The 14,968-nt window shown below is 38.2% G+C and overlaps 1 protein-coding gene across 3 annotated transcripts in view; it reads right to left on the reverse strand.

Annotated features, from left to right (window-relative positions):
- The window catches only part of LOC309841348 (uncharacterized protein), a 208,523-nt gene that overhangs the window by 35,694 nt on the left and 157,861 nt on the right, over nt 1–14,968 (reverse strand). Inside the window, exon 4 of one of the 3 annotated variants that reach the window (XM_082684238.1) lies at nt 11,301–11,354. The exons of the other annotated variants lie outside the window; for them this stretch is intronic. Within the exon in view, the coding sequence (XP_082540364.1) occupies nt 11,301–11,354 (54 nt within the window). The remainder of the gene's footprint in view (nt 1–11,300; nt 11,355–14,968) is intronic. 3 annotated transcript variants of the gene reach the window in all.

The following is a 14,968-nucleotide window of genomic DNA, read 5'->3' on the forward strand; positions in this document are numbered from 1 at the left end:
CTGGCTTGTGTCTGTCTGCTTCTCTCTTGTTGGCCAACATCCTTCTGAATGACACATTCTTTCCTTTGATAAGGTAATGCCTTCAATCAGGTTTCAGTCCTGTCTAACTGGCCTGGGCAGCAACTGTCTCTTATGTAACCCTGCTTTTCCCTGATCCATCAAACCTTAAGTCCTTGTTTTATGGCTTCACTCTCCGTGGCCATCCTATTTCAATTTCTTTGTGTTCTTAGAGGGTCCCTCTTCGTTATCTCATCTTTCACCAACAGTAATAGTCTTCTAATTCATCTCCAGATTTGATGGCACAGGTTAATTCCTGCCTTGCAAATGCCTACCTCCAACTATGGACCAGACTCATGTTCAGTCAGTTTAGGAATGTGGTCAAATCGCAATCAATCAGAGGCTTTTAAGATTTTCAGGGGCATTCTTATAGTAGGGGAGGATAGAATAGCAGTCACTACAATGTCATACAGAATGCTGCAGATATTTGCCAAATAGTTTACTGCATTTTGGGTTTCTGGATTGATATTTGTATGTACACATATATATAATATGTATAATATAAACATACATATATATTTATATAATAAATGCAAAGTATATAATATACAAACTATATATTATGTATTATATCTATTATAATACATGTTACATTAGGTTATGTCACAATATATTACACATTGGTTTCTACCATTTCTAAACCTTGTCTTTCTACTATATATTTTTTTAAATATTTTAACACTTTCATTACATTTGAGGACATTTTCTTTTTCTTTTTTTTTTAAGATTTTTTTTTTTAAGATTTATCTAATTGACATACAGAGATCACAAGTGGGCAGAGAGACAAACAGAGAGAGAGGGTGAAGCAGGCTCCCCACCGAGCAGAGAGCCTGATACGAGACTCGATCCCAGGACCCTGAGATCATGACCTGAGCTGAAGGCAGAGGCTTAACCCACTGAGCCACCCAGGGGCCCCACATTTGAGGACATTTTGAATAAGTATCTTGAGTTTGAAGCCTTGGCTAGGTAATCTTTTTGCACTAGAAATCAGAGTTCTCTATAACAACTCCATTGCCAGCTATGGTATTTATCAAAACTATAAATCCCTTCCACACTTTATTTGGTTGTTCATATCTAACAATCTCATTTGCACTGAAACAAATCAAATATAAATATTTAATATACAGTACAAATCAATAGATTTTTCACAGAAGAAAACAACAAAAGACTAATTTTCTACACCATGTCCCCTGCTCATTAGATTTTCAGTAATATTACACAGGTTATTTCAAAGATAATAACACTTACATACCATTACTCACCTTTTCTCAAATTTTTTTGTCTGGCTTCTACAAAGTAGAAACAAAGATGCCTATAGTCAAAATTGTTTTTGTAAACTTTTGATGTTTATTTTGTCCTACATCTTACAAAAATGAATATATGGAGAGGAGGACAGATGTACAATGACAAATGTACATTTAAGTCATTAATGGTTATATGAATTTTGTTTATATGGCTATTTGCTCATATGAGCATTATAAATGATAAGAGAAAATAATTCTGATTCTATGATCTCTTAAAATTCTTCTACTAAATTCATTTTCTTCAAGTATTGGGCTTTTGTTGCTAGCTGCCAAGAAATGTTTAGTCTCCTTATGAAAGCAGCAAAATGGCTTCTCATCATCTCCCCAGCACAGTACCTTTTACATAATAGGTGCTCAATAAAGTCTGTGTAATTGACCTATTGTGTATTAGATATTCAGCAACTAGAGTTGAATTGAATTGAACTGAAATGAATTGAACAGGCTTTTCTCAGACCCATAGCAACAACGAAACTAGAATATTTCACCACCATTGAGAAAACTGCTCACAAGATTACATTCTGGAATCCTGACAAATAAAATTTCAGCAACTCTTTATTTAAACACTTCTTAGACAAATTATGTGTTGCACTGTTACTAGGAGTTCTGGCAAGGATCTATCTACAAGTCATGTTGTTCCAAAGCAACTGTGTGTATTTGCCGGCAGTGTGTCATTGTGAAGTGGCTGTAAGGGGCTCTGCAGTTAGTCTGGGCCTCTGGTTTCACCACAGACAGTGATTCAACAGTGACATTGGTTTGCAGAATCAGATGGAAGAATGTATGCTGAATCAGAATTTCAGAAAATAGTGTGGGTTGGTTTTTCCCTTCTGAAGCACAGAGAAAAATTGTTTTCTCCCTCTGTTACAGGATTTCTATAGTATCTCCCTTATCCAGCATTATATCAACTCTACTTGGCAGTTGTGCAAGTCTGTTTAATAAAAATGAGAGATCGCAGTCGTGTTCCTGGGAAACTTCTTCTTAAGCGACTTATTCAGTAAAAATAAATTTTAAAAATATTAATAATTGACTTTTTTAAAAAAGGATCTTATTTATTTATCTGAGAGAGAGAAAGTGCAGGGAGGAGGGGCAGAGAGGAAGAGAGAAGTAAGCTCCTGGCTGAGCAGGGAGCCCAATGTGGGGTTCTATCCCAGGACCTGAGATCATGATCTTAGCTAAAGACAGACACTAAACCCACTGAGCTACCCAGGCACCCAAGAATCAACTTTGATTAAAAAAAAAAAAAAAAAAAAAGGTAAGAATTTATGTGACTCAAAGGTTTACCAAAATAAGACTATGCTCTAACTTTGTCAAGTAGTATGTTTACTTCTTCCTGACTATGAACCTCTCTCCCTGAAGAGAACTGCCATTGAAAACCACCAGTCCTTGCTATCTACAGAGATCTGAGCTTCATCAGTAAGGACACAGAACTCACTAGACACCACCCCATGCTTCTATCAGGCACACTGAGGCCATGGAAACAGTACCATCTCAGCAGTTTTTCATTCCCAACCCAGTGCATCCTTCCCCAACTTTGCAGAACACTCAAGCCTTGAAGTGTCAAAAGACCCTGGAATGTCATTGATGAAACCTCCATGGAGGGAGTATGATCAACTAAGACACCCAAGGCACACATGCTTCATCTTTAGTCACCAATGACTATTAGGGACGGAGGTTGTGGGGGTCCAAGACCTACCAGGTCCAGGAAAATCACCCTAGAAGAACTTCTTTAAGAAAAATGGCTTAAAGCAAAACACATCAAATAATTTCACCACTAAGAAAAATGTAAGAAACAAAGTCTAACTGGGTTTGCTATAGAAAAAACAAAAGCCTTGGTGAGGAGACAACCTTCCCTCTTTTGGTTAGAGTAATAATAGGGACTTTGTCTCAAGGAAGAAAAGATGTGGTGATCTCTTCTGTCCCATGCATAAGTTTAACCCATAAGATATAGGTTAACCAATATTCCAAAGAGTACCAATGATGTAATAGATAAACCACCAAAAACTGGTTATCCATAAAAGAAAAAATAAAATTTGATTTCTACCAGAGAGATTAAAGATTTTAGTATCAGGGGCACCTGGGTGGCTCACTGGGTTGGGCCTCTGCCTTCGGCTCAGGTCATGATCCCTGATTATGCCCCATGATGGACTGGTGATTCTGAAAACATGAATACTCATGTTAGGCAGCAAATTCTGCCATTCACTCACATCATCCTACAGCTACAGGGGATAGATGGGGAACTTAACCTCCTGATCACTGCAGGAGAGAGGTTGATGGTACAATCTACTAAGAAGACACAACCAGTAAGACAGGGCTGGACTAAAAGTTCTGCTATGTCACTTTGCTATGTCACTATTTTACTTTGGACTCTCATCACATTGGGAGAGGGGCAGATTAACATCAACTGTAGAGATTAAATTCCTATAACCCAAGAACCAGAATCTTCTGTGGTCTGACATCAACTATGCTAGATTACTGTGACCTACCCCATATGGAGTGGCCAAAGTGGACTTTGCAAGTCAAATTCTGGTTCTCATATTGAGTGGTGAATCCTTAAGTGATTGCTGTACAAATAAGTAACTATGAACAATAAGCAAACAACTAAACAAGTTCATGAGTCATGATGAGGGTGCTTCATGGCCAAAGACGATGATTAATTCAATGCTGTGCCCCTGGGTGCAACACAAAAGGAAAATTGACTTTATATACTTTTAACTTAGGTGGTTTATATAACCTATCTAAAATTCCAATAATAATTTGTGATGTATCTACTTTTTTAGAAAATTATTTATTTATTTATTTATTTATTTATTTATTTATTTGACAGAGAGAGACACAGCAAGATAGGGAACACAAGTAGGGGAGTAGGAGAGGGAGAAGCAACCCTGCTGATGTGGGGTTCGATCCCAGGACCTCTAGACCATGACCTGAGGGGAAGGCAGACGCCCAACCAACTGAGCCACCCAGATACCCCATGTAGCTACTTTTATATCCATATTTTACACAAAATAACAGACTCATAGAGGATAAGTAACAGTCCAACATCTAATAACGGCCCAGCATCTAATAAAAATTAAATATCAGATTTGGATGTAACTCTGATTATGTATTGGTTTGACTAAGCTGCAGTGACACTAACTCCCAACTTTAGGTGGCTTAACACAATAGATATTCACTTTTCATACACATGAGGGTCTCAGGTTCATCATTTGAGTTACTGGAGTAGCTCTTCTGTATGTGGTCATCCCGTGGCCTAAACTCCTTCCCCCTGTGGCTCCATAACCCTCTAGATCCTTACCATTATATGTGGGAAAGAACATGAAAGAACACTCTAGGGAGATGTACAGGCCAGGTTTAGAGTGATAGTCATTACCCACTGAAGTTGCATTACAGTAAGTGTCACATGAGCACATTTAACTGTGGGGGAGGCTGGCCAATGTGGGAAGAGTAAATTTGAATGGACAGCCAGTGACTTCCACTACAGTGTCCAAATCTCATGGTCTTCCCAAAGTATTATAAGTTGTTTCCTGTAAAGGTAAATGCTGAAGATCAAAAATGACTTTGGACAATCACTTGATAATGGCAGGCCATGAGCAACAAGTTCTGTGATGTTTGGGAGCATGTACTCCCTGGGGACCGAGTTTGCTAGAGAATAGAAAACATAACCTAAGAAAAGCTGTGAGGTGCTTCCTTATTATGCTTGAATCCATGGATGCCCACTAACCAGCTGCATTATGCAGAGAACTAGTCACCCTGGAATTAGTAACTTGTAGAAGAAACTACACTGATGTGGTATGTGTGTGAGCATTGGAATGAATAGAGGGAGATAATGAGAAACAGAAATAATCATAACATTGAAAATCAGTATATGTTGATTGTCATCTAAGACCACCTTTCCTGGGAATTGCTTCACCAAATATAGAATTTTTCTTTTCTTTTCTTTTTTTTTTTTTTTTTTTTTTTTTTTTTAGTTTTGGCCAGATAGTCAATTAGAGTCTAATGCATTCAAGAATTATCAATATTAAATAAGTTCTTAAAAATTAAGACTTCTAAAAAGAGAAGGCTTCTCAAACAATTTCTGCAGCCTAAGTTGCTGGGAGACAGTAGCAGATATTGTCCAGCTAAGCATGTACATGTCCTACTAACCCAATGAGTTATCTGCTTTCTTACTGTTCTAAATAATAATAGTAACTATTTGTTAAGCAAAAATTGTATGCTAAGAGCTTTATATACACTGCACCATTTAACCATAATGATGTCATCTGGTAGTATTAGGATTTGTAATTTTCAGATGCAGACACTGAATTTAGAAAGGTTAACTCCCTGAAATCACAGAGTTAGGAAGAAGTACATCAGGACTATAATGCAGATGTCTCTCATTCCAGCCCCCTTTTATTCCTCCCCATCATGATAAGCAGCCAAAAGTCTAGCTCTGAGTCTGTAATGTTATCCACAGTGTATTGGAAAGAATAACAGTTTCCTTATCTTGATGCAAGTTTTTCTACTGGGAAGGCTAAGCTGGTACTATATATGGTGAGTATAGATAATATCCTTGCATTTTGTATCTCAAGATTGTTCTAATTATCTACCCAGTTCTGGCCCACCCAAGAAACAGGGGCCCTGACAGCTGCATTGAAAATAGAAAAGATTGAGATATTCTCTTGGTTTAGTCCTTATGGAAACAGCCGTTTATCCCTAGGCTCCATCAGTTTAGAATTTTAAATGTATTTTTCTCAACATGGGACTTGAACTCACTGACCCTGAGATCCAGACCTGGGCTGAGATCAAGAATCAAACACTCGGAGCACCTGGGTGGCCCAGTGGGCTAAGCCTCTGCCTTCAGCTCTCAGGTCATGATCTTGGGGTCCTGGGATGGAGCCCTGCTTTGGGGTCCCTGCTTTGCGGGGATCCTGCTTTCTCTACCCCCCTGCCTCCCCTGCCTGCCTCTCTGCCTACTTGTGATCTCTCTCTCTCTCTGTGTCAAATAAATAAAATATTAAAAAAAAAAAAAAAAGAATCAGACACTCAACCAACTGAACCACCTAGGCACCCCGAAGAGTATGTGTTTCTAATAATATAGGATATTTTCTTTTTTTTTTTTCTTTTTTATTTTTTATAAACATATATTTTTATCCCCAGGGGCACAGGTCTGTGAATCACCAGGTTTACACACTTCACAGCACTCACCAAAGCACATACCCTCCCCAATGTCCATAATCCCACCCCCTTCTCCCAAACCCCCTCCCCCCAGCAACCCTCAGTTTGTTTTGTGAGATTAAGAGTCACTTATGGTTTGTCTCCCTCCCAATCCCATCTTGTTTCATTTATTCTTCTCGTACCCACTTAAGCCCCCATGTTGCATCACCACTTCCTCGTATCAGGGAGATCATATGATAGTTGTCTTTCTCTGCTTGACTTATTTCGCTAAGCATGATACGCTCTAGTTCCATCCATGATGACACTCAAGTTATATCCTTCAGGATGAATAATTTCCTTAGTAGCATGGCTGCTCTTGACAGGAAATCCGTTTTACATATAGTGTGTAATATGAAATTGAATGGATTGTTCTCATTTCCTTAGAATTGACTAAGTGCTGATGGTGAAAACGTGACATTTTTAAATGAATGAAAATTATCATATGGTTTCACTTACTTGTGGAGCATAACAAATTCATGGAGGACATTGAGAGAAGGAGAGGAGAAGTGAGTTGGGGGAAATCAGATGGGTAGACAAACCATGAGAGACTGTGGACTCTGAGAAGCAAACTGAGGGTTTTGGAGGTGAAGGAGGTGGAGGTTGGGCAAGCCTTGTGGTGGATATTAAGGAGGGCATGGAGCACTAGGTGCGGTGCATAAACAATGAATTTTGGAACACACACACACAAAATTAAATTAAATTAAATTAAATTAAATTAAATTAAATTAAAATTTTTAAAAAAGGAAAGAAAAAGTAGAGCCAGACTCTAAGACTTACTTAGAAGCAATAGACCTGGCTCCTCCAAATCCAGCTATGTCTCAGCTACGTGAATTCATCTTCCTCTCCCCATTCCCTCCAACCTCCAGCCCAAATAAAAAAAATGTTAGAGCAGAGGTGCGTGGGAGTAAGGAGTCATTGAGCTGGGAGACGGTGCGCCTTAACTTCACCACAAACCAAATCATAAGGGCACTTGGGGAACCACATTAGAACTTGGGGGTACCTACAGCAGTATGAAATTGTCATCTCATCCCTCAGTTGGACTTTCTTAAGGAATACACATGCGAATCTACCTACTTCAGCATGGGAAAGGGACTAAGGAAAGATGGCAGCAAGCAGATAGGCACATCGATGGTGAGAATTCCAAAGGCATGTGAAAATAGCAAGGTTACTTGGACATTACAAAAGTAGTTAAATGGAAATACCCTTGCTGGTAACACATATGTCGAAGAGGGCTGGGCACTCAGTAAATACCAAGAGCATCAAGAAGCTGTGGGATAAAGTGCCAGGAGTACAAATTGAATGATTTCAAGAAAGTTAAACTAGAAATAATCTCATATTAGAGAACTATGCAATAAGGAAATCTCCAAGGCCCTCTCACATCCCAGAATAGAGCCAACATTGAATGTTTGCATCAGCAGCCAGCCGGTCTTAGCCAGAGACTCAGAGACTGCCAAGAGACATGAAGAATTGAAGTGACCTGCTAAGTTAGACACTTGTCCTAGTCCACCTTCTTCCATACTAGAGAGAACAAGAAAAGGAAGACAGAAAAGTGAAAGACCTTTGTCCCCAGTCAATCTGAAGTTGGATGCAAAAGAGCAGGACAAAAGCAACAAATTGGTTATGACATTGAGTCCTTAAATTCAACTAGATTGGATTGCCCTTCTTTGTGTTTAAAGTTTGCTGGAAACCTCTCAGATCTGTCTAGAGTAGTTTAGATTATTAGCATAATAGCTGTCATTAGGTTATTTGCAAATGGTCACTCCCTTCCCCTTGACTTCCGCCATAGGCTGGAGGAGAATTCCATGAATCCTGCCCATTCATTAGGTCATGGCTATGGCGCTTGCTTTGGTATATGGGAAATGGGATATTGGCAGACTTGGTATAAGCAAGAACTTAAACAGTGCTCATGTGGAGGCTAGCCCCTTTTCAGTCCTGCCTTTCACCATGAGAGGAACATGCCTCAGTTGGTCACTGGTCCGAAAAGGGTGGAAGACGCATGAAAAGGACATGAACACAACTCAGGAGCTACAGCAAACCCTGTCTTATACAGCTGGAGCCCAGCCAACTGATGCAATGTAAAAAATAATTGGGTAGATATGAGTTAATTTAGCCATTCTACAGTATTGATAAGCATTAGGTTTTTTCTTTTCATTTTTTTAAAATTCAGAATTTGCTTCAATGAACACATCTTTCCATATATCATTGTGCATATGAGGGATTATTTCTATAAGCTAGAGAACTGGCAGAGGAATTTCTGCTCAAAGGTATTGCACACTAAGACTTTGTTATACATTGCCAAAATTACCTGGTAAGCTGTTATAACTATTCATATTATCACTATTGACATGCCCTCCCACTGGCATGTCAATAGAGGACCTACTTTTCCATGCCCTCCTAAGAACAGGCCTTAACAATCTTTTCCAATTTTACCATACGGGGGTGGGGGGTGGATCTCATTGTTTCAATATCATCAGTTGAAAATAACAAAGCATTACTATGTGTGCACACATGGTAGGGTTTCTACAACATAAGATCAAGTTGCAAAACAATATGTAATATGATCTCATTTCTTCTATTTACATGCCTCATGTATAAAGTATAAATGTGTGCACATGTACGTGTGCATGTGTGGGCATATCTTTATGTAAGTCTATATAGACATTTAAATATGGAAAAACATTTTCCAAACTCTTACCATGATTTTCTTTTACAAAGTGGTTTGTGGACAAGGGAATAAAGAGAAAACTTGAATCTGTGCACTTCATTAGTTCCACGTTGTTTAAAATTTTATGATCATGTAAGATTTTATAACAGAAGAGGGGCACCTGGGTGGCTCAATGGTTAAGCCTCTGCCTTCAGCTCAGGTCATGATCTCAGGGTCCTGGGATTGAGCCCTGCATTGGGCTCTCTGCTCAGCAGAGAGCCCGCTTCCCCCTCGGTCTCTGCCTGCCTCTCTTCCTACTTGTGATCTCTGTTTGTCAAATAAATTAATTAAATTTAAAAAATTTTATAACAGAAGAAATGATACAGATAAAAGTGTTTCTTTGACTATAAAACAAAAATCTTCATTTTCCCGAATTATGCAACTATAATCTCCATTTAATGATTTCTTTTTTTTTCATCTTCACTGAGAAATAACTTAGCTGAGTTATGTGATATGTCACAATTCTTGTATGCTTGACATTTACATTAATATTATTCAACTTAGTAATATATCAAATATAGTAAGTTAAAAATTTTTTATTTTATTTTAAATTTTAATTACATTATTTATTTAATTGAATTTATTTATTTAAACTTAAATTTAGTTATTTTAAGTTTTTATTTTAAATAATATTTTTATTTTATGTAAAATTATTTATTGTTAAGACAGTCAGTAGTAATAATCCTCTTACTAATTACAGAGGGACAAAATTTTTAAAATCTTGATTTTTTTAATCAAGTGATTAATTAGTGATAAATTATTTAGTGATTAGTTAGTGATGTTAATTAGTGATTGATTTTTTTAGTTTTTAAGAAAATTTAAAAATTTTTAATTTCAATTTTAATCAATTTTAATTAATTAATTAGTGATAAATATATCACTAAACTAGGCACATGGGAGTAACAAAGTAGTGCTAACATACTCTAAAACAAATAAGTCCAGGGATGCCTGGGTGGTTCAGTCAGTTAAGCATCTGCCTTCAGCTCAGGTCATGATTCTGGGGTCCTGGGATCCAGCTCTGAGTTGGGCTCCCTGCTTAGCAGGAAGCCTGTGTCTCACTCTCCCTCTGCCACTATCCCGAATCATGTGCTCACTCTCTCTCTCTCTCTCTCAAATAAATAAATAAATAAATAAATAAATAAATAAAATCTTTTTTTTAAAATGAGTCCAGATTTCCACTTGTATTTCAGGAGGTTTTCAGTCTCCGAGCTCTGTGTTTATACTTATTTTTTTTTTTTGAAGTTGTTAATGGGCCAACTTATTCCTCTAGTTAAAATAATTTCTCCTTTGAGATGTTTTTATAACTCTAATTTATCTACCTAAAAGCATCTCAAAATTGAAATTTACTCATATATTTGCAAATCAAATACACATGTCTAGATGAAGCATTTTTTAGTGGCTTTTGATACTCGAGATAACATATTCTCTGAAGTAGGAAAAAAATAAAATATTTTGAGAAATTGATATTTGGCTAGACAAATAATGAACATACAAATCATTGTTTCTCAAATGTTTTATATAAACAGTGTATCCTCTTCTCCTGTTGTTTCAGTCATTCAGTGAGTAAGGAGTTACACTCTTATAAGCCAAAAATGCAATCAGAGCCTTGTGAGCTAATTGGAAAAATGATCATGAAAGAAAAACAAAGAACCCTATAAAGTTAAGAACAAATAAAACATATTGTAAATACATCTGGCTAAGAATATAAAATTTAGGATCTAGTTTCAAGTGTGCAAAAGACATTAATATGCTTTCCCAAATGCTAGTTTGCCCATGAATTACACACATTTGGACAATGTTCTTGAAGAGATTTCAATGTAGCATTTTTCCCCAGTCACATTCTAAATTCATCTTCCACAACATATTATCAAATCCTAAATCCATTTTCCCAGGCATATGTTGAAGTGTTTTGTTGAGATATTCAAACACCCTGGAGAGTACTTCATTTGCTAAACAACAACTCAGCAAACAGAATTATTTTTTACTTTGTTGAAGTAATTTGATTGCTGGTTTCCAGAAAAGGTTCAAGCAGGAGATACACTTACAGGAAAACAGCATGGAAAGTTTCCTTGGGTCCCACTGGCACTCCTAAAATTGAGCTAAAGAATAAAAGCATGATCCATCATTAAGATCACTTGAAACTTTGTACAAAGACTTAAAAGCAATCCATTAATTTCAAGGTAGGCCAATAAGATTCAGGCCAATATTACCAAAGTTACGATATTGGTTTGAGAGCCATTTGATAACCTTGGGAAGGCAACAGTGTATCAGCTACTGTACTCAAATCCACAGGTAACGTTCATTTAGTCTTATTTCCAGCTTTTTGAGTTAACCTCAGCCACCATCAGTGTGTTACACATCCTTCTAAATGTAAAAATTCTAAGCACTAACTTCCAGAGAGGAGGAGGTGGCTGAGGTCCAGATGTTTGTAAGAATGTTTGCTGGAGGAGCCCCTCTGTGGCTCAGTTAACCACCTGCCTTCTGCTCAGGTCACGTAGGGCTCCCTTTTCAGCACGAAGACTGCCCTTTCCCCATTCTCATGCACATGCTCACGCACTCTCTCTCTTCCTCCCTCAAATAAGTAAGTAAAATCTTCTAAAAAATAAATTAAAAAAAGAAAATGTTTGCTGGACCCAACTACTGTCAGTACTAAACATAATCTCCTGTCTTGTGTTCAATAGGTGTTTGAAGGAATACAATGGTTTGCATATCTAAAGCCAAAACTGTGTTATATACCTCTAGGCCTTGGGGGATAAAAGTTAAGCATTCCTAGCAGCAGGGCTAACCCCTGGAAAGAAATACATGTATATATAAAAACTTCTGCCTTCCAAGACTCTTCACCTTTTCCCTCTTGAGCCTTTTAGTTACATCCAAGAGTGGATGTTGTTCCCCTCTTCTCCTGCCCATCTGTCTAACTTTGATTATTTCTACTTTCCCTTTATCTGTGCATCTGCAAGGGTCTGTCTGTTCCTCAAGTGCACCATCTTCCCCTCTATCTCAAACATTTGCGCATTGCCCGCCCCCTGACTGGAATGTTCTCACACTGTCTCTATCCTTCGGTTCTTTCTGCCTGGAAGGTTTTTCACCCTTTCCCAAAAAGCTGACTCTGTTTCATTACTCGGGTCTCAGCTTAAGCATTTTCTCCATAAAAATTAAAAAAAAAAAAAAGCTTCCCTGGACCAGCACACTAATATCCTTTCGCTCAAATTTCTCTCCATCCTGTTTAGTATTTTTATACCACTTACCACTAACTGATATCATCTCATTAACTTATTTGCTATTGCATGTGTTCCTCAATGGAATAACAGCTCCTTGCGGAGCATCTTGAAGAGTTCATAGTGGGCTCTTAAACATGCTTGTTAAATAAATGGGTAAATGATTATTGAAGTTGCTTTTAGTCTCTCCATTGCTACATAGTAATGAGAAGCTCAGTTTTGTTTTGGTTTTTAAGACTTTATTTATTTATTTGACAGAGAGAGACACAGTGAGAGAGGGAACACAAGCAGGGGGAGTGAGAGAGGGAGAAACAGGCTTCCCGCTGAGCAGGGAGCCCGATGCGGGGCTCCATCCCGGGACCCTGAGATCATATCCTGAGTGGAAGGTAGACACTTAATGACTGAGCCACCCAGGCACCCCAAGAAACTGAGGTTTTGAACTCATAACTACATTCGAATCCTACTCTTGCTAATTATCAGCTTAGTAATTGGACCACTTAACCAAGTTTCTTTAAGCTTCACTTTACTCATCTGTAAAGTGGGAATAATAGCATTTACTTCACTGAGTTTTATGAAGATTAAACAAAATAAAGCACAAACACATACCAAAGTTTCCGCTCTGTAAAAATTGCTCAATAAACATTAGTGACAACGTCGGTTTCTCTCAAAGGACATGCCTATTTGAAAAGATCAGGAAGAGACTCAATCTTAACAATCTTTCTGCCGACAGTAGGACACCATCCACTGTTAGAGTAGGCAGTTAGACCTGAGCAGGAGGGAAGAAAGCCAGATGACAGATGGGAGATTGCCTGGGAACACCCAGTCTCAGCCCAGGGACTGCCCTGTCTCCCTTAGACCAACCCCTTTTGCAATTTATCACAGCTTGGTAAGTAGGAGATAGGGCCGCAGGGAGTGGCCCAACTTTGGAGCACGTACACTTAAGGAAAACCATGTGTGCTTGTAACCCAAGTGCTGTGTTAATATCATAAAATCGTATACCTTGCAGTTTTAGCCACCACCTCCCACCCCCCAGTGGTTTTGCTTAGGTGCTCATGGGGAGAGAGTGTACATGAGCCTGCATCAAAGGTTGGAGGCGAGAAAACATGGGCAGATCCATAGGGTGGCATGACAGTGACAAGATAGGAAGAAGACCCAATAGGCCCCCATAAAAATAACCTGATGTGGAATTCAACAGGCTGCTAACACACCCTCCCAGTCAGGCTGCTCCTACGACTGGAGAGTATTTTCACATTGCTAAATAAAACCTTCACCATTTTAACTCTCTTTAACTCTCTATCAAGTCTCATCACTGGATTCTATCCTTGAAGAAGTCAAGGACAGAGGAGTTGTACAATTCACTACCTGGTCACACCACAACTTGACTTTCTTTGGGCAAAAAAGATCATATGAAGAAGATGAGTTAGCTAGCATCTTTCACATCATACTTTGAAGAGAACATTGTCAATGGAAAGGGCAAGAACTGTCTTTGGAAGACTGAGAGAGAAGGTCAGATGCTGCCAGACTACCTGACTGGTGAGTAGAAAGTCGTATCCAATAGCGTTTCCTGAGTGAATTTCCTGCAATCAGTTATTAGCCCTGTAGATCCAGAAATGTCAATCTCCAAGAGTTGATAAGACTCAGTGAGGCAGGCTTGCAATATCCAAACTAAAGCATATAAACTGGAGGCCAACTTGTTGAATTAGAATAAGAATCTTGGGGCATCTGGATGGCTCAGTTGCTTGAGCATCCTCTTGGCTTACATCATGATCTCAGGGTGGTGGGATCCAACCAGTCTTGGGTCTCCTGCTCAGGGTGAAGTCTGCTTGAGATTCTCTCTCCCTCTCTCCCTCTCTCTGACCCTCCCTCCACTCATATGCCTACACACTCTCTCTTACATAAATAAACAAAATCTAAAAAAGAAAAAAAGAATAAGAACTCTTAAGTTCAAAATGTCAAATATTCACATTAGCCTGAGAAGTCCCTCTAAGAAAAAAATCCAAGAGAATCAAGTTTTGATGTAAAAATGGCTTGGTGAGCAAGAAAACTATTCGTGCATGTCAAATGTTATCGAGAATGTGCTACCGGACACTAATGTACCCATCTGTATTGCCAGACCCATTGATGGTGTTGGAGGGACGATGTCAGTTTTCCTCTTCTAATTTCTGTTTTTTTTAATATTCCCTCACCTTTCAACTGATCCCTTCCTTAGATATCTTTACAACAATTTCCTGCAACTCATTGTCTTACTAATTTAGGTAGGTGAGAGATGGAAGAAACTTTCAGCCAATTAAACATTAAATTCCATTGTAATTCTCTAGAATTAATTTTCTATAATTGCATTCTCTAATCACCTTTTTAAAGATCTTATTATACTCTAGTATATTCCACGTTTATGGAATAACTGAGTTCATACACATAACTGAGTCCACACATTTGAAAATTATCAATGACTATAGGAGTAATAATGATTTGTACACATTGGGGCTGTTCACAAATAT

This window comes from Mustela nivalis (genome assembly GCF_964662115.1).
Source record: "Mustela nivalis genome assembly, chromosome: 9".
Lineage (NCBI taxonomy): Eukaryota > Metazoa > Chordata > Mammalia > Carnivora > Mustelidae > Mustela > Mustela nivalis.